The sequence below is a fragment of the Silurus meridionalis genome, chromosome 12 (assembly GCF_014805685.1).
Source record: "Silurus meridionalis isolate SWU-2019-XX chromosome 12, ASM1480568v1, whole genome shotgun sequence".
NCBI classification, from domain to species: Eukaryota; Metazoa; Chordata; class Actinopteri; order Siluriformes; family Siluridae; genus Silurus; species Silurus meridionalis.
This window is the reverse complement of record NC_060895.1, coordinates 14,591,025-14,616,128: the sequence shown is the minus strand read 5'-3', so window position 1 is coordinate 14,616,128 and position 25,104 is coordinate 14,591,025. Positions and strand designations below refer to the sequence as shown.

Below are 25,104 nucleotides of genomic sequence, written 5' to 3'. Positions count from 1 at the left end.
GTTGCACCTTCGACAGGAATGTATAAAGTAATGTGATTCTGGCGAGCAGCTTGCTAGCCGGCTATCTAACGGCTGCATGCATGCAGCAGCACTTGCAACCGTTCTATATTAAATATCAACACAGCGGTGAAACGTGCCTACAGCTGAATTATAGCTCTGCTGATAATCACTACTACAATGTGATTGCAAGTGAGATATTGTTTAATAAGCTCTAACATTTCATAGTTTCTGCTGCTATCTTGTAATTTCCTATGGGTTCATTGGGCCCTTTCATTCTTGAAAACACACATTTCCACTTTCCTTGAACAAAAAAGTGTTGGGAAGAAGAAATACATTTAAATAAATATTTGGAAGATAGTCTTTGGGAAGATTGTGTGTGTGTGTGTGTGTGTGTGTGTGTGTGTGTGTGTGTGTGTGTGTGTGTTTAAATATACAGTATGACAGTTTTGTCCACTCTGGGAGCATTTGCTTGGCCTCTTAAATAGAGATAGAAAGAGGCATAAGACTGTGTGTGTGTGTGTGTGTGTGTGTGTGTGTGTGTGTGTGTGTGTGTGTGTGTGTGTGTGTGTGTGTGTGTGTGATTCAATTTACATTTACAATTTTCTATTTGCATTACAAGGAGAAAATATTCAATAAGCTACCTTAAGTCATATGTGCATATCATCATTGCATCACTGAAACGTCCTTTATATTTCACACTATTCTCATCTGCATAGTCAAACGCTACAACAGCACAAATGCACTTGGTCTGACAATTCAAAAGCTGGAAGGTCTGTTTTTTTTTTCTTACTGCAAGTCAGTACTGTGTAAGAGCAAAAAAAATGTGCACAGTACTGAATGTTCTCAGCTACTGCCTCGCTTAGACACCATACTTTCAGTATGCATTAAATTACCCTTGCTTAAAATAGAAATGGAGGAGAAGTCATCATTGCCTCACCATAAAGCTACTCATTCGTTCTCTGCCTAGCAGGAGGCCTGGAACTTATTAAAAGGTCTTTTTAAGGAGGATGCCCTAAAGTCAGATTCCACATGGTGCGGTGGTCGCCTGGTTTTCAGACTTGAGCTTGAGCTCCACGGACTCATCTCCTGAAATTACACCACTTTATTGGCCTCATCAGAGCTAAACGAAGCGTGCTGGCCAAAATCAATGCTTCTCCTGAGACTGCAGAGGGATTGATGATAGTCCCAATGAATAACGAATCAATACAGTGTGAACCTCTGGACAGGAGCAAGGTGAGGACCATCCTGCCCTCAGAGAAAGGATTTGTAAGCCTACGTCTTTTAAAACAAGATCCTTGTTGGTGTTGGCTAATCACCTATTGACTCAGGGCAAAGATACAGAAGGGAATGACGTCCAACACTTCTAGCAGCCCAAATGAATTAATGCAGAGCCAAGGGGTGGAGAGCAATACCGTATGTCTTTATTAGTGTCAAAAGCAGATCTGGTCAGAATGTATATATTTTTTCTATATTAAAAAATATATTATTTAATAATATTATTTATTAATATTATTAGTAGAAGAAGTTGTAGTAGTAGTAGTATTTACTCTTCTAAAATGTAGTCATGCACACAGCATAGATGATCTATTTTTTAGATAAAAAATATGTAATACTGGCCGAGAGAGTAATTTGCCACTCATAAGGTGCATATTGGTCTTAATTAATAAAAACTGAACGCATATTAGAAGCATTAGTATTTTAAATAGCATTCTGCCTTAAAAAATGCAACATGGTCTACATCTATGTTACATACATGCTGTTATAAGATGGTAGCTGGCCCTGCCACCATGTCACGGTCCATTAACAACTAATATTCCTCATGCTAAGGAAACAAAGCAAGATTGCTGGAAAGAACAGCACTGACATTGGATGTGGTAAGATCCGGCCTGTGGGGACACTGTACATACATTAATAAAACATTGGTAAAAGATGCTGAGTTGATAAATAAGTCATTAAACAGATCTGTCCAGTGGCTTGTGCAGTATGGGAAATGATGCAGCTCGTATGGAGCTACTGCGCCATCCTGTGGCTCCAAAAGTGTTTTCTATTCACCACAGTGTGTTTCATAAACATGGGTTTAAAGTAGATTTCAGGTGGCAGATGAAGAGTCACAGGCATGCTTATACTGATCAAACAGTGCTTTAGTCTGATCACAGCCAAATATCTGCTTTACAATCTTAACATAAGACAGGGTTTGAATGTCATATACACTGGCTAATGTGGCATTCATCAAATTCAGCCTTCAACCCCCAACAAAGTGATAAACAAAGGATTGTGCTGACTCCAGTAATGCTGTTAGGCCTAAACACATATGAACACGTTTAAAATGGCCACAGGGACATAACTAAATTAACTCATAAATGAATTGATGGATGGATGGATGGATGGATGGATGGATGGATGGATGGATGGATGGATGAGTCTGGAGAATGCAAAACAGAAAAAAAAAATTGTTGCCTGAATAAGCTTTTATAGTTATGCTGCATTCTCAAAAATGATTGGTTAGCAGATGTTGATTAATTTTATATAACATTTACCAGAGTAACTTTTTAACTTATTCATACAACTGTGCAGCAGCGGGGTAAAGGGCCTTGCTCAGGGGCCCAGGAGTGGCAAATTGGTGTGGCTGGAATAGGAACTCATGCCTTTCAGCAACATAGTTCAATGCCTTTAACCACTTAGCTACCACCTGCCCAGTAATGAACAGTAGCTCTCACAATAGTGTCAGCTATAAGTCCATTTAGAAGTGTATGTCTGTGCTTGTTCTACTATTGTAAAATTTTAATAGTAGCAGCTTCACAGGGAATCACTTTATGTACCAACTACATAATTAAAAGTAGAAAAAAAAATGTTATATAAAGTCTTAATAAAGCTTGGGAGACATTTTGTTGGTGTGTTTGTAAAAGACATCTTAGTGCTTTGTACCAATCATTCTGGTTAAGGAACAACTGTTTACAGCTGCTGTAATGTTAGTGATGTAACAGAACTAATATGTCCAGTGTGTCCGGTAGTGAATTCATCACTGCATCACTACCGGACACACTGAATCCTCTACAGTTCGCTTACCGCCAAAACCGCTCTACACTGTTGACGCCATCGCACATTTTCTACATTGATAGTGGACTTCAGCACGAAGCAGAAGCGGTCATACCAACCGCTAAAGATCAATGGGAACCATTGGAGTGAGTGGAATGTTTCCAGGTACCTAGGTGTTCACATCACACAGGACCTGTCTTGGTCCTGTCACATCAACACTCTGGTGAGGACGGCCCGGCAGCGTCTGTACCATCTGAGACACCTAAGGGACTTTCAACTACCCCCTCAGGTGCTAAAGACTTTCGACACCTGCACCATTGAGAAAGTCCTGAGGGGTAGCATCACTTTCTGGTTCGGGAGCAGCACCATGCAGGACAGGCAAACCCTCTAGAGGGTGGTGCGGTCGGCTAAACGTGCCATCAGCTCTCTGACCTGCAGGACATCTACAGCATGCGGTGCCGGACCAGGGCCAGGAAGATTGTAAAGGACCTTAGCCATCCCAACAATGGACTCTGTTCTCTGTTGCGTTCAGGGAAGCGCTTCTGCTCCTTAAAAGCAAACACAGAGAATTAGGAGGAGCTTCTTCCCGCAGTCCATTCGGTGTCCAAACCATGAGACACCCAGCAACTAGTACCTGGACTTCTGTCTTTTACTTTTCCTTCACAGCACAATTGTTTTTGTACACTATTGTATATGTCACAGCACAGTGTCACTTTATCTCACCTTGTAGTTGTATAGCTTAAAAAAATATTTTCTGTTATGCAACAAAACGAAGAAACCAGCACTTTGTAAAAATGTCATGTTTTCATTTGAATCCCACGTTGCCCGGTAAAGAGCCAATATCTAAAGGTATACTACATTTCCCATCACCTATAGCGCGAAGTGATTGGCTCATACGAATCACATGGGTGCTTCCAACCAATTGGATTGATTCTTAACAGGAAGTTAAAATGTATCAGGAAACGTCAGAACATTGAGGAGAGTGTTTTGCACGCACAGATTTGAATTCAGTTTATTGCACTGTTATGAAAACGGTGATTTTGTTTAGGTTCTAAGCTGTTACTTGTATATTTATTAAACGCCATTAGTAATAAGAGTCGTGTTTAAAGTCTAAAATAGAAGCGTAAACTCCGCCCATGTGCTGCTGTGCTGCAGTGCTGTAATATGATGGCAGTAAGTGTAAGGTTATTGGGGAGATCAGTGGTCAGATCACGTGTCTGTTCTTGTGCTGTTTGGACCAAAAGATTTTATTGCAACGCAGCAGCAAAAAAAATTAGGGTACATGATGCTCTCAACAGCCCAGAGACAGGATCAACCATCAGAATCCAGGTATGATCTGAATGTGCTTCATTTTTGTGATCATGTTGATCAGGGGTTGCCAAATGTTACGCATCAATGTACTCCTTTAACTGTTCAGTAGTGTTCAAGAACCCCTCACTGCAGTTTATTTTATGATCAGTATCCAACTATTCTTAAATATTATCCTGTACCAATGTGTAATATCTTGTTTTAGTTAAAGATTAATCAGAACGAGGAGCAAGCTTTTTATTCCTGAATTTTTTTCCCCTCTAAAATTTGCCATTGTTTATTCTTCTAATTTGATTTGATTAAAATCGAAGGTCAAATATCTAATTAAGACCGTAACAAATTATTTAGCACCCCTGTTACTTGTCCAAACACCCCACTTTGAGAACCACTAATCTGATTATTGATTAGTTAGTCAATACTTACCGACCTTGGGTAATGTGATTCCTCAGGGTTGGGTTCGCTCTGTCCGATCACAGAAGCACAATGTCTTTCTACATGTAAGTGATGGAAGTTCTTTACAACCTCTGCAAGTAGTCGCCAACTCAGACCTCAACACCAGGTAATATTTCTACCTCAATATGTTGTCAAATGTTTTGTGCCGTTGTCTGATCTGTTAAATTACCTATTTTCTAATGGAAGCCTTCATTCAAAGTGTCTATATGTTTCTTTGCACATTAAGAGACATCACGTTTGGCTGTTCTGTAAGTGTTACTGGAAGTTTGGAAAAGAGTCCTAGCAAAAAACAGCATGTAGAATTACAAGCCAGTCGCATTGAAGTGGTTGGAGAATGTAACCCTGTGGTAATTTCTTCCTTTTCTTAAATTTTTTTAATGCTTAGGATGCATATAATGTTGGTTATTAAACTGACAGGACGAGGCTTAGGGCAGTAAATGAGATCTCTCTCTCTCTCTTTTGTAGGACTTTCCTTTAAAAATCAAGGGTCACCATTCTCTAGAGTACATCAGACAGTTTCCTCACCTGAGATGCCGAACAAATGCATTCAGCTCATTGCTTAGAATACGCAGCCAAGCCACTGCTGCCATTCACTCATATTTCAGGGTAAGCTTTTATTTGTCACTTTATTGTAACGCATTTTAGCTTAACTTTTTACTAAAAGTGTATGATGCGTGCAAATCATTGCAGGATAACAACTTTGTAGAAATTCACACACCGGTGATTACGTCAAATGACTGCGAAGGCGCAGGAGAACTCTTTCAGGTGGAGGTAAGTCTCTTAATGTATCTGATGAAAGTTGTTTGTTGTTTCCTGTTCATTTATTTAATTTATTAGATATTTGATATTTGTTTCCACATTGTCCAGATGAAAACATAAGTCATTAGACCTGCAAGTAGCCCTTCAAATGCAGAAAACAACCAAGAATAAACATTTCAAAGTGCGGGGATGTTAGAACTTATGATCCTATGAGCAGTATAACTATATCACCAGCTTCACATTCAATTGTGAATGAGATTAAATAATGCTGATAAATGTGTTGTACAGTGATGATAAGTTATAGATGAAATTGAAATAACTGAATGCTTCAGTTTTTTTCATTTTAATAAAGTGTGCTGTAGCTACTACTGTAGGACTATATTTGTAGTGTTAATATACAATATTAATACAATATAGAAATATCTAAAATATATTATATTTGATATTATCACAAAAATTACACAAAAATAAAAAGTAAAAGCTGTTTTGCTTATTATAACTATATAGAACCCTAATGCAGGGTGTTTATATATAAAAGTAAAAAATGCAAAAGCCAGATATTGGCTATTTTAAATTTAATTTAATTTAAAGCTTATAGTGGCTGCTTGTTGAGGAGTGCATGCAGGATTTCTCCTTTGAACAAATGCACTCTTGTTTCTGTAAAAAAAGAAAGAAAGAAAGAAAGAAAGAAAGAAAGAAAGAAAGAAAGAAAGAAAGAAAGAAAGAAAGAAAAAGCTTGTGTAGGTGCAAGGTGTAAATTGTGTAAATCAACATGTATTTTTTTCCCCAGGATAATTGCAGATGGCAAGTTGACAACCATGCTTTAAAAAAAATAGACATTTTGTTTAGTTGTGAAGATATCATTAATTTAATTTTGTATAATAATAAATGATATATGCATACATTACATATACAAACATTAAAAACAATCATTTGAACGTAGTAAAGCCGCAGTAAAACACGTTTGATAACGGACAAGTTATTGTTGTTGTAGACAAATGCTATAAAAAGAGAATGGAACGGAGAAACGCAGCAAGCTAAGAGGCTTAAAAAGAAAGATAAAAATATGCATTGGTGTACAAATGCATAATCATTTGCTGAAAACCACAACAGTGACTAAAAAAATGTAATCATTTACTGCTGCTGTTATTTGCTGCTTTTAGATGTAGTGTTTGTTCACACTGTTAATTGAATCCATCACCATGTTGTGTGCAACCTGATGCTCGCGAGTCACGACAGAATAGATCCAGTGCGGCTGTCCCAAAGTTACAAACAGTTTACACAATAGCACTTCATTAAACTATGAACCATTTTCACATGAAGAGAATTATACAGTTTTTGCTTACTGTGCTGATGTTTCGCCTTCATTCGTGACACCAGTGTGTTTACTTTTTCCTTTTCCCAAGCACCTGTGTTATCTTGTTGTCACAATAACCCGTAACTTGAGCAGCCCAACTAATAAATAACGGCATTTGTTGACAACTAATTTCATTATTGATTAGCTGTTTTATATATATATATATATATATATATATATATCATTGAACTTCTAATCAGAAGGTTATGTATTCAAATCCCAAGCAGCCGTCGTTGGGTCCTTAAGCAAGGCCCTTAATCCATTACCTATAATAAAAAATAAAATAAAAAATGTCACTTATGATGTCTGCATCTGCCAAATGCATATATTAAATATCAAAGCATAAATAAACCGGCTAGGACTTTCATGACTTTCATTTAAAATAAAGTAGTCGACTTGCCTTTTCCATAGATAAAAATGTAAAATGTTTTAGGATTTTGTTAATTTAAGGCTGTTTTATTTGTGAGCACACAGGATCCAAATTAAAGTGAATCCGGCATTGCATGGGGCAGAACACACAGAACAATGCCCCAATTTGACTTTATTATTGCTTACTGCAATTCCTAAGTCTGACCACTAGGTTGTGGTACAAAGAATGACTGAATTTAATTAGAACAGTGAGCTACAGGATTTTAGAGTTTTGGTGAGTCAGTGACAAGTTTTGGTTTTGGACAAGTTTTGGTGATTTGAATTTAAATTCCTGCAGTAAGAAAAGAATCTGAACACTTGGTCAATAGAAAACAGGATAGTCTGATCTCTGTCTGTAAAGAACATTTGAAGGTCATGGAAAATAGCAGAGAAATCTGATACTTGATCAGCTCTCAGTTCTTATATGATTTAAGGCACTGGATGGGTTGTTGGTTTTTTTTTTTTTGCACCATCTGTCCAAAACAACAATGAACCTGTCCTTTTTGATGAATGGTCCAATTTCCTTCAAGAAACGATTCAAAATGTGAAGAGCTGCCTGAAAGGCCTACGGTTGCTATTAGGACAAAATACAGCCCATTTACTGCTGGATATATCTGTTCCTTATACAAGCTATAACTTTAGCTTTGCCGTACCCATTGTTGAATATTTCTCATTTGAAAGCCTGCAGGTAATGAATGGAACTCGGATAAAGAAAATCCCCATTTTTTCTCTGTGCCCGCATACTTAACTGTCTCAGGACAGCTGCATCTGGAAGTAATGGCAGGGTAAGTAAAAACTGCTAAACCTCAAACTTTTTGTTTAAACAAAGATTTTATAATAAAATTTATCTTATATGCATGTCAGCCATAACATTGAAAGCACTGACAGGTGAATTGAATTAGTTTAAACATTGGGATATATTAAGTAGCAGGTGAACAGTAAGTCTTTGATTATATGGAGGATTAAAGCAGGAATAATCGGCAAGCAACTCAAGGAACTGACTGACATAATTGCTTGTATTAGTTGGCTAACAGACCATCTTCAAAATGGCAGGCGTTGTGGGTGGTTTGGGTATGCAGTGTTTAGTATCCACCAAAGTAGGGAATCAGTTTGATCGATCAAAGCTCTTGGGGGGGCAAAGGCTAGCCTGTCTGGTCGGATTTTACAAAATGTTAATGTTTTGATGGTGTGTAAGGTTTAAGTTACATGACAAACAGTTCAAGCTGTTGACTAAACTTCCAAATTCCACAGATCTTAATCCTATTGAGCATCTATTTCAAATCGGATAAATAAGTTTGATTTAAGAAGGCTTTACTTCACAAAATAGAGGATCTGCTGAAAATGTCTTGGCACCAGATACCACAGTACACCTTTTAAAAGTCTAAAAGTCCATGGCTCAAAGCTCTGGCTATGTCTGATCAGTGTTTATATAAACATTAATTGCTTATTAATATTAACAATTTTTACTTAATTGCATATATAAAGTTGATTCGATTCAATTATCACCTCAATTGTTGATTTTTAAACCAGTCTTTTCAGATTTTTTTACTTAACAAATATTTGTCATTATTTTATTATATATTTTACTTAATAATGATGTGACATTAGGGCATGAGTGTTTTAAAATGTTTCCTCTCTGCTGTTTTTGTATAATTTACTGTTGCATTCTGTAGGGCTTTTCCTGCTGTATACACATTTGGCCCAACATTTCGAGCAGATAATTCCCAGACCAGGAGACATTTGGCTGAGTTTTACATGGTGGAGGCAGAAATTGCTTTTACTGATTCACTGAAGGACCTCATGAAGGTCAGCTACTGAGTCTTACTGACCTACTAAATAAACTGCACCATTGCACACCACAGTAAAATGTGTCTAGCATCTACTAAAGGCTAGATAGCAGCTTATTTAGCTGAGGTTTATTTGACATTTTTGCATTTGGATTGAGATGTTTTGAGCACAGAATGTGTTTAATATTACTTCTGTTTCTCAGGTTATGGAGGGCTTGTTTAAGATGACCACAGAGAATCTGCTCTCTCATTGTGCAGAGGATGTGGAATTATTTCACAAATATATCTCACCAGGATGTAAGGTAAGATTTAAATCTGATTTGTTCTACACTGGTACTTATTGTGAAATATGATCTAAACTAAAAATGTGATATTTCAGGAACAAGTGGACCTTATGATGAAAAGAAGTTTTAACGTGTACGTATAATGTTTTCTTTTTGTAATTAACTTGATTTGTTGTTATGATACAGTGTTGACAGAAAGCTCTGTATTGAAGCCCCTACAAATTCTATTACAACTAAATTCCAGTCAGCATCAAACTGTAAATACATTTTATAATTTGTAGTAATCCCCTGTATAAAGCAGGAAAAAAGGACTTCAATATGTGACTATTCTGCGGTTGTCTCCAAGGCATGTAAACAGTTGTAGATACTTATTTCAGTCAAGCAATACAGAGTCTGTCATTGTATATCCTTTGTACTCAGGGTCCCCTGGACTAGTGGTTGGATGTATAGGCATTGTTTAGGCATAATATTGAGTTCTAAAATGTTTTCATCATTTTCCTCATGTACTCCCTTATCAGAATTTATGTAGAAAAAATGGATGGGGGGCAAATCATCACTGCTTTGAGTGCGTGCAAGGATATGGAAAGTGTGGGCATTGACTTACACGAGTAATTAACTAGAGTAATTAATATAATTATTTTTTTAATATAAAAGCAAAACAAACTGTACACTAAGGTACACTTATTTAGGTGAGACACCCATTAGCCTTTTAACAACAAACAGCTGCCATAAATGGGTTCACACAATGGGTGTGGTTCATTTATGGGTGTGAACATTAACGAAAAAACCTCACACTTAATCATATTTTACATCGTATACAAGTCATATGTTGGTATTTTTATTGCCAATAGCAGGTAGAAGATGAAGCATGGTTTTAAGAGATACAAAGATGTACAAAGGCTGTTTTTGACTCCTGGGAATTATTAATTATTAATTGGACAGACGTACATCTGTGTTATTTTTTGTGTATGCAATATATGATGTGTTAAAACTATGAGTTGACAAAAATCTATTTCATCTTTAAGATTCTGCATTGTGTTTTATAGCATTTCCTATACAGAGGCAATTGACATTCTAAAGAGGAGTTCAGGGCAGTTTGCCTTCAAACCAGAGGCAAGTAAATTTACACCAACTCAACTCAACTGCTTATATTTTCCTGATGTGATGTGTTTATTTCTATCTTTCTCTCACATCGTCATTAGTGGGGTTGTGATCTTCAAACAGAGCATGAGAAGTACATAGTGCAGCACTGTGGGAATGTCCCAGTCTTTGTGACGGATTATCCGTATGAGCTCAAACCTTTTTACGCCAGAGACAATCAAGACCAGCCTCAGCACACGGTAAGAATAACCACAGAGCCTGTGTATTCCCTTTGACCAACATAAGTAGAGCATAAGTAGACTCTGATTAAAATGTCAAGAATGCTACACACCCACGTTTTTTAGAAAGAAATCAGGACAGCTAGTTAAATTTGACAGATCCAAAGAAAATAGTTTTAAGACTAGAAACTGATTGCTTCCAGAGAAGTCTCAGGTCCAGCTGTCTTCAGTTCTACAATATTTGTATCTGGCATAGTTTCACTGCATGAAGTAAAGTGAATCTCATTCTCTGCATTCATGAATGGCAGGATTGGCTGTTGTGGAGCTCCAGAATTAATGGCACCCTTGTTACGTGGGGGAACAGTTTTAAAAAACTTAAAAAAAAAATCTTTTGGAATAAAAATCCAGAGAAATGTAACTGTTAACTGAAGTAAACTAATGGTAAGAAAAAATATATATTTATTTGAGAGAATAAAATAATTTTTTCAAAGTTAAAATGTGTTTATGATTGCTGCCCCTTTTAGTACTTTGTACAACCTGTGTTGTATTTTCCAATAGAACTCCATTAATCCCATTAGAATACAATAGAACCCATTGTGCTGCTGAGGCATGGTAGACGTATCAGAAGTTTCATTCTGTTACTGAACCCATTTTGTGTGGATTTGAATATGTGTTTTTTAGATCATTGTCCTGAAATGTGCAACTACAACAACCCGCTTGTAACTTTTTGGCATCTAGATCTTTTTCTATATGTCAGAGAATCAATGATGATGTAATATCTTTACAAGATTTCCAGTTATCCTTTGGAGAAAAAAATAACTCCACTACACATCTTCACCATACTTATAACAGTGAGCGTTAATCTCTTTTCTGTTGAACAGTAAATCCTTTTATCCAAACCTTTTGTCTTATCTGACCCTGGAACCTGGTTCCAGGCAAATATCAACGACTTCCAGCACTTATGTTTGTGGTTATATAAAAGTACTGGCTTCCTCCTGGCACCATTTAAATAGTTTATTGAAATAGTGATGGTGTATAATTGTCAATTTGAACACTTGCTACCACCTGATTAAATCTTAGATCATAATCCTTAGGGCAGTTTTTGATTCGAGACCCATCCTGCTCACTATGCTGTGACTGCTTCAAACATTCAGGGTAAATAGGAACAGGAACTTGCTTCAGTTACATTTTGCACCAAAGAATTTCTAAGGTTGTGAATATTGTTACATGGCTTTGTTAAATACAGATATTAATTATGTTTTTAAGAGTTAATATTTGTATTCTATATAAAGCTAATAAATGAACTTTGATTAAAATGTTATTGTTGATTTCAACCTAAGCATTTTATGTAATCTTTCTCCCAGAAACCATATTTGCCAAATGTGCCAATAATGCTGGTGCTGAGAATATATTGCTTTTGTAATGCATGACAAACATAATAAGCAAATTTGTAAATGGCTCCTGTTCTTTAAAAATACATTACAGTGGAAATGGGGGTTATGTGCTGATTCTACTCAGAACACAGAACAGTTTGTGTGTGTGTGTGTGTGTGTGTGTGTGTGTGTGTGTGTGTGTGTGTGTGTGTGTGTGTGTGTGTGTGTGTTTGGTCCTTTTCGTTATCATGTTTGACATCATTATCATTTACTGCATTGTTGATTTTCTTTTTGCCAGGCAGCTGCAGTAGACCTCTTGGTGCCTGGTGTAGGGGAGCTTTGTGGTGGTTCTCTGAGAGAGGAAAGACTAGAGCTTCTGAGGACTCGGCTAGCACAGTAAGAGACCCAAATTCACGCTGTCCATGCACCACTTACAGCATGAATCTGCTGTACATATTATGTTCACCTTGAGGTAAAAAAAATTATTGGCACCCGTATTAAAGTGAGCAATTGAACTTACAAAAACACAATTGGGAATATTTTGTTGTTGTTTTTCTTAGTAGTGCAAATGTACTTTAAAACACATTTTCTTTTTTAATTACCAACTCCACTATAACTATTTGAACTATTGTGTAGAGAGTTACGCCTTACGAGGTTGGAGACGCTCAGTCTGGATCTTGGAACATTTTAAACTACTGCTTATTCAACTATTTTTGTATTGGTTTGGATGTTTGGTCTCAGACTTTTTATGGCCCTGAAAATGCTGTTAGTGGTATTAACTGGAATAGTTCCAAGATAAACCTTAGAGTTTATAAGGCTTTTGTTTTTGTTTTTTTTGTTTTTTTGGTTGTTGTTTTTTTGGGGGTTTTTTCATTATTATTTTTTTTTAGATCGACGTATGTTAATCTAAAATACAATTTACGGGTAGCAATAGTTTTGTAACATTTGTTTTTGTGAGAGATGAAATATTTTAAAAGTAAAAAGAACTTGTGTGTTATTATGTGAGCTTTTATAGGATAAAGGTAAGAAATGTAATATGAATAATTTGACTTGGCTAATAAATGCTAGCTGTATCATTTTTATTCCTTTTTTTTCTAGGACTGGATTACAAGACACATATGCATGGTAAAGTAGAGTCAATGTTTGTTTTTGAATCATTTTTTAGAGCTCAGTGGTTCTCTGCTGAACACATTTTAAATCCACTCACTCTGTCTCCTCCTTTTACAGGTATCTTCAGCTGAGAGAGTTCGGTTCGGTGCCTCATGGTGGTTTTGGGATGGGCTTTGAGAGGTATCTCCAGTGTGTTTTAGGGATTGACAACATCAAGGACACTATTCCCTTTGCAAGGTTTTCACACTCCTGTGTTCTATGAAATTATCTGGTATAAAATTACAATAAACTAATAACGGATGTGGTATTGTTTTATATGTTTTAACAGTGACTTAAAAAGGGTAGTGGACAATAATTCCTCAATTTGCAGAAAACTGATTGGAAGAGACAGTAAATTATTCCACGTTACACAAATAATTGTAATAATTTGTTATAATGGCCATTCCTTTATAGTTTTTTTTCTTTCATATAATAAATACCTTTTAAATACCTGTAATATTAATTTTTTCACGAAGAATAGAAAATCATCCTCTTTCAGAATTCAACAGTGTGCAATTGACACGCAAAGCACTTGCATATGTGTACAGATCATCCATATTTGCCTATCTTTAGCCTAAATTATATGTGAGTGCTGTATCTCAGAGGCGTATTAACAGTTCATATGAAGTGAGAGTCAAGTACATACATTTTGTACTGTACATTCTGTTTGGTTTTAAGCAAACTTACTGTACTTACATTTTAATGTATTGATTATTTCTTGCAGTTATTTTAGTGTGGTCTTTTGTAATAGATCTTTAAGAGGGAATAAACATTTTCATCATAGTGCAGTGAAAAAACATAATTCATTTGCCGCAAAATGGTTTGCTCTGTGATCAGAAAATACTTAGCCTTGTTTAAATAACATTATCGTTTTCAATTCGGATCTTTTAATTAATAAACTATTTTATTATATAGTGCATAAAATCAGATTAAGATCATTTTGTGATGATTAGTCACGCTTAGTACAGTATACTCACAATTTAATCAGCTGATGTACACATCCTGACCACTAGATGGCAGCTCGTTCTAATCAACAGCACTTTTTACTCTTGATTTAGTGTGGTTGTTCATTAGTATTATGGCCAGTTTTAAAGATACCTTACATATAGTTGCATTTGTAGGTGCAAATACTGCTTATATTAGATTTGCTGAATAATCCTATCCATCTGAGCACATTGTAACTATATTTTTACTGGCCACTTAGAAGCATGTACCATGTAAATCTACCTTGTCGGTCTACAGGATAACTTTCTTAATGATCTTCCATCATTTTAATTCGGCACAGAGAATGCTGTTATATTGTTATTTTTGTTTATTAAACTAACTCCACATGAGACACACATGCCACTGCCAAACACACCATACAATTTTTCAGTTTCACTACAATGTCAGTTGATTGCCTGTGGTCTTGTGCTGTACCATCCAATTAATGGAGAGCAGACATGGAGCTTACACACCATCTGTGTAGCGACTGATGTATATATCTACGCACCCGATAGTCAGTAAACATATATTTTAAATTGGTTAAAAAAAGTATATAAAGATGTTTAATATGCAACCTACTTTTAATATGATGAATGTTTTTGTCATTGTCGCAATGGCATGCTATTCATTCTAAAGTGATGTATTTTGTTTGAAATGTTACATTTTTTATAGTAGCTTTTGATTAAATCTTTTGCAACAGCACAAGCCAAGCTTTTCATACTGGTGGACCATCTTTGTTTGCTGGATAATTGTTTTCAGTGTCTGTATGAACTAAATAAAGTGCTACATAGTTTATTAATATTCATTATATTTTTATTTTCTTTTCAAAATGTTATTATTGTTTACAATGCAGCAGTACCACTGGGGATCGTTAGTAAGCATTAATAGTTTCCATTGCAAAAGCAGTCAAAAGGCAGACGTTTTTCTAAACAAAAAAACAAAGCAATTATAAACACAAACAAGTCTAGTTTTGTTGCATTGCATTTCATAAATTATAGGGAGGAGCCTTTGTGAAGACAAATAGTTACTTGGAAATAAAGACACTGGGTTGCATGACTGTCAGGGCGAAACCCCGCCCCTTTCTCTAGTACCGTTTACAAAATCCTAGTATGTGTCCCCGCCTCGTTTTTTTTTTTTTTTTTTACCAGGCCACGCCTCTTTGTGAGTGATTCGTTAGAAAACAATGATGTTCGGCTTTGGGGAGGAAGGAGCGATTCTACAGCAAGGCCTGGGTTTGTAGTCGGGACTTGGAAGATCAGTAGTGTCGCAACACCCAGAGACCCTGAAGTAGTAGTAGTAGTAGTGGTGGTGGTGTGGCGTGGGCGATAAAGACGCACCGAGACTACTTTCTCCACCAGTGAACGAGACTGCCTGTTCCTCCTCCTTCTCACTCTGATTCTCCACGACCTGCTCCAGAGTCAGTCGAGAGCTCGCGCGGTGTTTGGTGTCTCCTCGAGATCTCCGGACGCGCGCGCTCTCCCGCATCACTTAAATGGGCCGGCGGAGTGCGTCGGTGCGCGCGCGCTTCTGCATTCTCCCTAAATGGACCTGCATCATCATCATCTGATTGTACTATCCTGTGTGTGAAAGGTCCTGCTGTTGTTGCGATCGGGCTTATTTAGGGAACAGGTGGAAAGGAAAAAGGAAAAGAAACGAAAGAAACATGAGTGGCGGAGAAATTATCTGCCAGGGTTGGCTGAGAAAATCCCCACCGGAGAAAAAACTTCGAAGATACGTAAGTAGTGTGTGTGTGTGGGTCTGTCTATCTGTCGGTCTACCTCTCTCTGTTGTGTGTGTGTGTTGAAACTTTTTTTTGTGTAAGACTGTCCTGGAGATTGTCCATGTTTCCATGCATATGTTGAAACGTGTAATTATTAAGGCGTATGAAGTTATTATAAGGGCTTTATTATGATGCCTCATAGCCAGTGAATGTGGATGGTTGGTTCCCAGCGCTAGCAGGTGCGCCCTACTGGCTGCCATCGCCTTGACTCCAGAGGAAACTCAATAAACCTAAATAAACCAGATGCTTCCCACTTTCTGAATACGAAACACCCACTAGATGCACGTTTTGCTGGGTTATACCCAGGATCCTATTTATATTTGATTGAAATATTTACCAAAACTGTGTGCACAATAGGCATTAAAGAGACCATGGAGCCACCGTCTGTCTACTAATTCTGTTTGGGACAGCTGTCCATACAACTGTTCCTGTTGAGAAAGCAGTCTGCCTCTCATCTGATAACCTTACTACCATAATGCTTCACATGAGTCATTTGTTGTTTTGTATTAGAAGATGCAGTCCACCACCTTGCATCCCATTCCATGGTGTCTGGACAGAGGGGACTAATGGCTTCCATGTTTTCCAAGCAGATAATGGATTAAAAAAAAGCAGAAGCTCCAGCTTTTCTAAATACAGCTGGCCTATGTTTATCTACAGTATTGCATTACGGAACCCCTCTATACTCTTACCTAAGTGTGCCATGATGTCATATCTATTTCTCTTCCTCCTTTTTTCTCAGTTCTTTTTCTTAGTTTAATCAAAGTGAGAACTCATTTCTTAACATCTTCATATGAAAATGTTCTAGGTCATTTCCTCATTTCCATATAAAGATGTCTTGTGTGCAACTTCACAGGAACTGATGTCAAACATACAGGGGAGTTGCAGTGGAGAGAAAAAGCATAGTCTAACGCCATATAACCAAATGGCAAGATTCTTCTTTATTTATTTATTTATTTATTATTTTTTTTTGTAACAGACTCTCGAAACAGCAAGCAGCAGTAAAGCAAGACTTTCTTTTTTTTTTCCGAAAACACAAATGAGTCTATTTACTTATAATAAAAGATACAAGATAAGACAAGAATGGTGTGCTGTCACTTGGCTGCATCATGAGAACTAATTGTCCAATGTGAAACAATTCTATTAAGCAGTCAAGATTTCGTTCAGTTCACATCCTAATGTACCAAGATATTTTGAGCAACTGCGGACTTTAGCGTTCCTTACAACATAGTTTGCGTGTGACAGCTCAGACGTCCTCTTAGTAGGACAGCAGGTATCACCTGAACCTCAGTTGTGTGTTGCAAATATTATGCAAATACACAGCACAAACAATTCTGTCAGTTAGTGCCTCATGGCAACAATTACAAAATAGAGGTGCCTGTTTCCTTGACTAGCACAGCTGCTCGTTCGCATTGTCCAGATTGGCGATGAGACAAAGAATGAGTAAATAATATAAGCAAAAGTAATCGAAATATATCAAAATTAGCATGAGCTTATTTACCTTGTTTAAATAATAGTCCTACAGCCACATGCATAGAATTACACAGTAGAATATGAATTCCTGTAGTTATAATGTGAATTATTAACTAGTGTTTTTTTTTACTGAAAATCCTAACATAAAGCTGTTACTTATTGTCTCGATGACCAGCATTTGTGTATTTATTTATTTATTTAATGAAGGTGAATTCACTTGTGTCTGCAGATTACAAGCTGGAAACGAAATATTCTAAAAGTTAATTGCTGTCTCATTTAATGCCCTCTGGATATCCATATCGTAGTTTATAGGTAAAACAAAAAACATTATGTACCGTGTGTGATGTTTTGTAGAAAAGGGAAGAAAAATGTTGAGTAGTGAACAAATGAGCAACAGTTATGTGCAGAAACCTGAATATACTTGAGTAATCCTGTGGTATTGCACACCCCTATTACAACGCTTGGCCAGGTGCCTTTTAGACAGGACATGCAATAGAGAATTTTACTGGAAAAAACACCCTGTAGGTCATGGTATTGAGCACAGAAAACATTTCTAGCACGAAGCTTAGTCTCACGTCTAATAAAGCTTGAGTTGAATCACGTGTATTAGCCTATAGAATTAGATCAACAATCGAAGTAACAGATATTAATAATTTAAATTCTATTGTGATCGTTTTACCCATTTGTTACATTATTAATATAAATTAATTATTAGTAATGCTATTTGCCTAATATTAAATTTGTGCATACTACTTAACTAAAGGTTAGTCACATCTTTCAAAATCCCCCGATTTAAATCCGCAATCATGACTCAGTGAGAACACTACACAAGCCAATTTTAGATCTAATCTCTCCATTCCAGAAAGTAGAAAAAACAAATTCAATCCAGTCATTTCATGCTGCTGCCAAGCAGGCTTGTTACATTATTTATCATAATTAAGCATTCATATCTGCAAAGCATCTCTATGATAAAACATGGCATATAGATAATGAACACAGCTGCTCCCTACCAATGCTGTTTTGAAACAGTATCTGGTGCTTTAAAATAGTTTTCAGCACCACAATCACAATGCTTATAATAAAACTAGTGATCGGAAGTGGAGGGACAGTTGTGGCATTTCCCACAACAGCTCTCCATTTCCTCTTCCTACCACCATTGTCAGTTTAACACCCTGCCTTGTTCAGTGGCAATTTACTTTTCCTTTTTTTGTGCAAAAATCTTCAAAAATAAGCAAAAGACATTCACTGTGAAACACACGGAATAGGTTAATTTTTAAATATCCATGATGTGCTTAGCAATTATGGTCAGGTGGTGTTGTCATTGTTATAATTACATTAGGAGATGTTAGCGGTTGTGTGTCAATGGGTTATGGTTAGACTTGTGGCAACATTTCTGTTTGAACAGAGTGTACAGATGAGGATGTGAGCGAGGAAGCTGGACAGATTAAAGCACTAAAGTCCTACAGCATCTCGCTCACTTTCATTGTAGATGAAGCGAAAGATAAATTCATAAGACTTAATCAGTAGGTCGTCGAATGGGATTGTGAGTGATGCAGGAAAAGTGTTAACTAAAGTGAAAATAGACCAGAATGTTCTAGAAAGGACCCAAAAACTAGGTACAACAAAGAATAAAGAAGCATAAACCTTAGGGACACATAAAAAGTCTTGTGGAAATACAAGACAAGGTTTAAAATATATAATACATACACAGGACAGTACATTCTAACTAAGCAGTCAAACAGAACAAGATGATTATATGTTATGGGTGGAGAGGCATGGGCTGATCTGCGCTAAGCTGAACGAAGTATTGAACAACGAACAAATTCCAACTTTTAAGATAAATCTCCAGCATGTTTTGTGTAGTAACAGGCAGTGAGAGTCTTTGTAACTAGAGTAGCCTGCAGCAGTAGTGTTAGTTGGTGCCACCCACTCTCCTGGCTGTTTTCTCTGACCTCACTTCACAAACACTTTCTGTTTGCATAATCCATCCCAGGATTCTAGACTGATCATATCGAACTGAAGTGAATGCAAAATATCTTCACGCTTTCATGTTTTCCAACAGTCAGTGCCACGGTCACATGTGTGCTCATGCCTGTGTACAGTCATGTATTGTGTATCTTGGGCTTGTGAGACTTGTATCACTGCAGGTACAGTACATTCTTATCCTTAGTCAGAATGTGTTTGTCTGGGTCTGGGAGGTGTTCTGTGCTGACCTGCGGGGGTGAGACCTTCCCAGAAACGTCTCAGTGCCGCAGGTCAGCACAGAACACCTCCAAGTTCCTGCTTTGACAGACAACATTGCGCTTCACTGACATTTTTCGTTGTTTGGCGGCATCAGACATGTTAAGGGTTTGTTGTGGTTCCTGAGACTAAACACAGACATAGAGATGTATCTGAAGGTGCCAGAGGAAAAACCGAAAGCATAGACTCCCTCCACATCTCTTCTAAAGATCCTTAAGTTATCTACACTTATGGTCTGGGATTATAAAAAGTAGACTCCATTATGTGTCCAAAGAAAATATGCTGTTCTGCTGTATTCAATTAACATTTAATTTATTAGGCCATAAGGAAATAAACTTCCCCCAATGGGGCATCTGATTTGACCCAGTTTCCTTGTCCACTTTTGAGTCAGGATGTAGACGTTTGATCTTTATATAGAGTGTGGCCTGTCCTTCAGCGCGTCCTGTGGTCATACCTGTTTGTGCGGCCGCTGAAAGCTAAACTGCAGCGGTAGCAGGCTCCAGACTTCCTTTGGATGGCACCTACAGGAAGCACTGTGCCTCATCTCTCATGATGGAGGGTAACAAGTAACACATCTCTCAGTGTGCTTTTATTTACCCTATTTACATGTTTTATTATTTCCTATTGATGATGCTTTAGACAGTAAGAACAGAGTTGCTTGTTCCGGTCTGTTCTACAGTTAAGCATTAAATATAGCTCTATTAGAGGATGCAAACTATTAATGGTAAGGTAATTAGGCCCTGGCAGTGTATAGATGGATATTTTAGACTTCCTGTCCATCTGAAAACTATGTTTTTGCAACCTGAAATAAACACTTTTAAAAAGGTAGAGAGTTTGTTGTTTTTTCACTGTTTTCATGTGAACTTTATTAACCTCTAGTGCATTACAGTTGAGGTTTATTGTGCGTTGTACATGTGTTAGGGCTCTGATAAAACCTGTTCGAACACTTTATATACAAGTGTGTGAAAAAGAAAGTAGACCCTCTTTGAATTCTATGGTTTTACATATAAGGACATCATACAAATCCTCTGATGCTTATCAGGTTGTAAAATTAGGTAAATACCACCTCAGATGAACAACACCACATGACATATTACACACTGTCATTATTTATTTTGCAAAAATAAAGCCAAAATGTACAAATGTACCTGTGTGAAAATCTAAGTACACCCTTAAGTGCTTCTATACGATTTAAAAGATTAAGTAGTAGCCACACGCTGCTAATCAAATGTCCTCGATTAATTAATCATCAGTAAGTGTGACCACTACTATAAAAGCTTTAGTGGTTTGCTGGTCTAGAGCATTCAGGTGTGTGTTAACACAATGCCATTTAGGAAAGGCATCAGAATTAGTACAGTCAGTCCAGACTTATGAATCCTTGTGTTTGTATTATTGTTATAAAACAGGCCATATTTGTGTTTTTCCACAATGTGTGCTTTAAACACTCAATTTGCATGTTTCTTAATGTTATTGTCAAGGTGTTTGATGACAGTTTTTTTTTACTTATTATCACTAGGCTGGCATGAGGGCTTTCAGATTGTTTTTGTGTATACAGGTTTTTGGGGATAATTGAAATAAACGTGTTTTCCAAAATATATACACAATCTGTGTAATTAACTAAATTTAATCTTAAGTTTAGATGGTTTCATTTTAGAGATGCCCATGGGCCACAGTTAGCATGTGGTGACATTTGATTTGGAAAAAAATAAGGACAAGTTTCATGTCTCTCTTAGAGGTCACTGATGCTCTTGGTTATTAGGCAGTGAACTCTGTTGTACAATAAATTGGATTAGCAGATTGCAGTGTAATGTTTTCTATTTATTTGCTACATTTTAAATATGAAAAAATTATAAATGAGAGAAACCTTGGCAACCTTTTAATTTAAAAATTATTTTTGGTATACATTCAACCCCCGATAATTTGCGGTTCGGAAGATTTGCGGATTATCTTAAAATTCACGTGAATCCACAGCGGGACCTAATGCTCAGAAACGTTAGGAATAACATGTTAAACTGTTACTAAGAAATTTCATAGACATTTAAAAAACATCATTGTATAAAAGTGACATAATGTCTAGATGAATTCACTAAGGTACCATAGGGGCTGCGGGGATGCGTCCAAAATTCACGGATTTTCGGAACTCAGTCTTAGAACCTACAGTTCCTGGGGACCACTGTAATGCATTTAATTTCGGCCCATGGCCATCAACCAAGTTAGATTTTTGGCCCTTTGTGTAACAAGTTTAAGCAGCTCTGTTTTATTTGTACTGCATTTGTACTGTGGTCATTTTTATGGTGTCTAAACCAAAAAAAAATCTATTTCATAGTAATATAGTTGCAACCATTTGGCACTAATTCATCACGCAGGCAAGTTTCCAGTCATCTACTTCCAGATTTTGTTGACTAATCCTGAGCTGACTGAGCTATTATAAGCTCCCTAGGAATTTGAGTATTAAAGTCACAATCCTGTCTCAGACTCTTACTAAAATTAGTTGTTCCACACTGGTGCTATAAGTGGCCAAACTTTTAATTTAATTTTGCACAGCATGGTTGTTTATTACGTTTCAATATGCTAAGCTCATGACACTCATCTAAATTGGGTCACCACCTCAAGGTGCCCTTGACTCTTTGCGCAGTCTGTCAGTAACATGGTGGAAAAAACAGTGGAAGCTGTTTTAGGTGGATATCCACTAACTGCACTTCCTCCACATTATGCCTTTGTATTGTTGTGTAGCTTTATTAGTTAGCAACCAAACATCATCAATGTGCAGTGCTCATGTTTCCATGAATATTTTTTTTTAATTACTAGTGATAAGTCTTCAGTGTTACTTGGAAGTAGCTATGTGGGAATTACATAGGTATTTGGCAAACCTTATTTCTTTATCAAGTCATGCGTTTACTTACCCTGGAATTTTTTGCCTTAAAAATATTTTTAAGGAAAGTACAGTGTGAAATGGTTTCGAAATACTTATGCTTTCGTGTTTGAAACTGCCTGCGTATGAGTAAGCATCGATAGTATTCACGATCATCATCGTGAGCGTAAGACCTGTGTGCTTGTTTTGACAGCTGAGGTCTTTATTACAGGTGATGTCATCTTGCGCCATGGTACTGCAGGCCCATATGTGTGTGTACTGGTGTGTATGTGTGTGAGTGCGAGGGGGGAAAGAGAGAGAGAGAGAGAGACAGACAGACAGAGACAGAGAGCACATATGTGTGTATTTGTGTGACATATGACTGGGGTCACATGGTGGACAGATTGTTAAGCAGACGGGTCTTGATTAAAAGTGCTCCATGCGGCTCATCCTGATGAGCGGGAGAGTTGTTCGCTTTGTGTAGCTCTGTCGTACGTGGCCTCATGTCCAAGACAAAGCCCTGTCTTCCTGCAGGCAGTTGTCACAGGCTGGTGTGAAATATTGCCTTCCCAAGCAAATGACTTCAGCTCAATGAGAGCTTTAAAAGGGTGTGAACAATCTAGGGAATGGATTACATTTCGAGTATAGTTATCATAACCAGTCTCTCAGCAATAGATCAAAACAGAATATGAAGACAAGTATAAATATCATTATTTCTAGGGTTACTAAAAACAAACTTTTTACCAGGTTCATTTTATTCTCATGTGCATGTATTCTACTTATATACTAAGCATCATTCTCCAGGGCTGTATATATAAAAAAAAAGTGTGTTGTGCCATATAAACATATATTTCTCACATCGTTGTACAGCTTTGTATTTATACTGTACATGCAGCATCACATAAATAAGGGCTGTTTATAACATATATGCACTTTGCTGCAAGTAATAGCATGCAGTATTGTTTTATCAATCCTAAGGCTTATGCTGAGATCTCTTACAGAGCCATGCAATGAATGTAATGTAGTGATTTACTATGTGTACCCTTTGGTTATTTGAACCTACTCCCTGAGTGTATACTGGCTATGATTTTTGGATGACATTGATCCCTGGTGGTCATCCATAGCACCAGACTTACATACATAAATAGTCTTGCACACACAACTAGCATCTATGCTAATGGCTTGAGCCTATTTACTGCCACTACTAAAGCATCCATTATTATTCTAATGTATAATAAATGACTCATGGGAATGTTAAATGGATTCAAACATTAATGCAGTTTAGTTCAGTTTTATTTGGACCTCACAAAGCAGCTTTACAGAAGTTCATAGATTCAGGATATACATTTTAAAATAACATGTGAATGCTTAGAAATTTCTGTACATTTATAAATAGTGAGAAAGCCAGAGGTGACAGTGGCGAGGAAAAAAACGTTACTGAGACGATATGAGGAAGAAAGCTTGAGAGGAACCAGACTCAAAAGGCAACCTTTCTCATTTGGATGAGACTAGATTGTGTGATTATAAATAATTCACTTCTATAACTGTGTACGACCTGGTAAAAAAAAAAAACGGGTGTTTGTGTAACCAGGGAATTCATAATAAGCTTTATTTTGTTGAAGGTATCAACTGTTCACAGATGGAAATTGTAGTACTAAAATTTTTTATTTAAAATGCAGTCCAAAGCCACTTTTCTGGTTTCTAAGTAGTACCATCCCAAGTTCTACATTTATGGAAGTATTTTGGAAATATGTTAATGATGAGATTTTAAGGTAAAGTATAAAAATAGTGGTCCTGAATAGGCAGAAATATTGATGTTTTCCAAGAAGAATAGATATGTTATTTACCCATAACATGTACATAGATTGTTGTGAAACAATTTACATCCATGCATAAAACACTGAAGGTACAAATACTTCTCTTTTAAAACTCCCACATCAAAACAGAAGTTTTGTCAAATTTCCTAAATTTACCCTTCTGAACTTCTGCATCGTGTTGAAATTAACTGCTTGCAGGACATATTTCTTGTGCTGTGTGTGTTAACAGTGATCAATTTGATCTTTAGCATCAATATCTATTGTAGGAAATTATTTTTGAAGTAATATAAAATTTATTTGTAATGAATAGTAATCGATTAAGATAATAAATGATTTTCAGGATAAAAAAAGACTTTTATAACTGGACTGAATATTTATAGTAACCTACTCACTTCTTTTTCTTGTTAAATTAGTATAATAATAATAATAATTATTATTATTATTATTATTTATTTATTTATTTGGATATTTTATCTCAGGTTTATATCATATGATTGGTATGTTGTTCACTGTTCATCGGTATGTTCATTTAAAAAAATTAAATTAGAGTTGGGCTGTGGAATGGTGCAACATTCGTGTGGAGAATTCTATCGATGCTTTAGCCATCTGCGGCTGAGCACCAAGTGAGCAAAATTGTTCACACTCTAAGATGGAGGGCTGCATACTTTTCTCTCACTTGTCAATCACAGAGACATTAACCAATCTGGGAGCTCTTGTATAAAGAAGAG

At 36.7% G+C, this 25,104-nt stretch overlaps 2 protein-coding genes across 2 annotated transcripts in view; both read left to right on the top strand.

The window, feature by feature from the left end:
• The first annotated feature begins 3,980 nt into the window (after nucleotides 1-3,980).
• On the top strand, nucleotides 3,981-13,501 carry nars2 (asparaginyl-tRNA synthetase 2, mitochondrial). The gene is made up of 14 exons (XM_046862817.1): nucleotides 3,981-4,365; nucleotides 4,794-4,903; nucleotides 5,024-5,144; nucleotides 5,263-5,403; nucleotides 5,488-5,568; nucleotides 8,003-8,106; nucleotides 8,995-9,127; nucleotides 9,312-9,410; nucleotides 9,488-9,525; nucleotides 10,439-10,505; nucleotides 10,595-10,732; nucleotides 12,383-12,480; nucleotides 13,183-13,209; nucleotides 13,312-13,501. Exons 1-14 carry the CDS (start codon nucleotides 4,201-4,203, stop codon nucleotides 13,454-13,456), a joined length of 1,467 nt encoding a protein of 488 aa, XP_046718773.1. The 5' UTR covers nucleotides 3,981-4,200; the 3' UTR covers nucleotides 13,457-13,501.
• A 1,865-nt stretch (nucleotides 13,502-15,366) lies between these two features.
• Nucleotides 15,367-25,104, top strand: part of gab2 (GRB2-associated binding protein 2) — a 43,937-nt gene continuing 34,199 nt past the window's right edge. The window contains exon 1 of the mRNA XM_046862816.1: nucleotides 15,367-15,952. Coding sequence (XP_046718772.1) covers nucleotides 15,881-15,952 — 72 coding nt within the window. The 5' untranslated portion in view covers nucleotides 15,367-15,880. The remainder of the gene's footprint in view (nucleotides 15,953-25,104) is intronic.

Excerpts from the sequence above, each read along its gene's own strand:
- nars2 (XM_046862817.1), top strand. The coding sequence starts at position 4,201 with ATGATGGCAGTAAGTGTAAGGTTATTGGGGAGATCAGTGGTCAGATCA. Across the intron at positions 5,404-5,487 it reads CCATTCACTCATATTTCAGG|GATAACAACTTTGTAGAAAT; the intron begins GTAAGCTTTTAT and ends AAATCATTGCAG. Across the intron at positions 8,107-8,994 it reads CATCTGGAAGTAATGGCAGG|GGCTTTTCCTGCTGTATACA; the intron begins GTAAGTAAAAAC and ends TGCATTCTGTAG.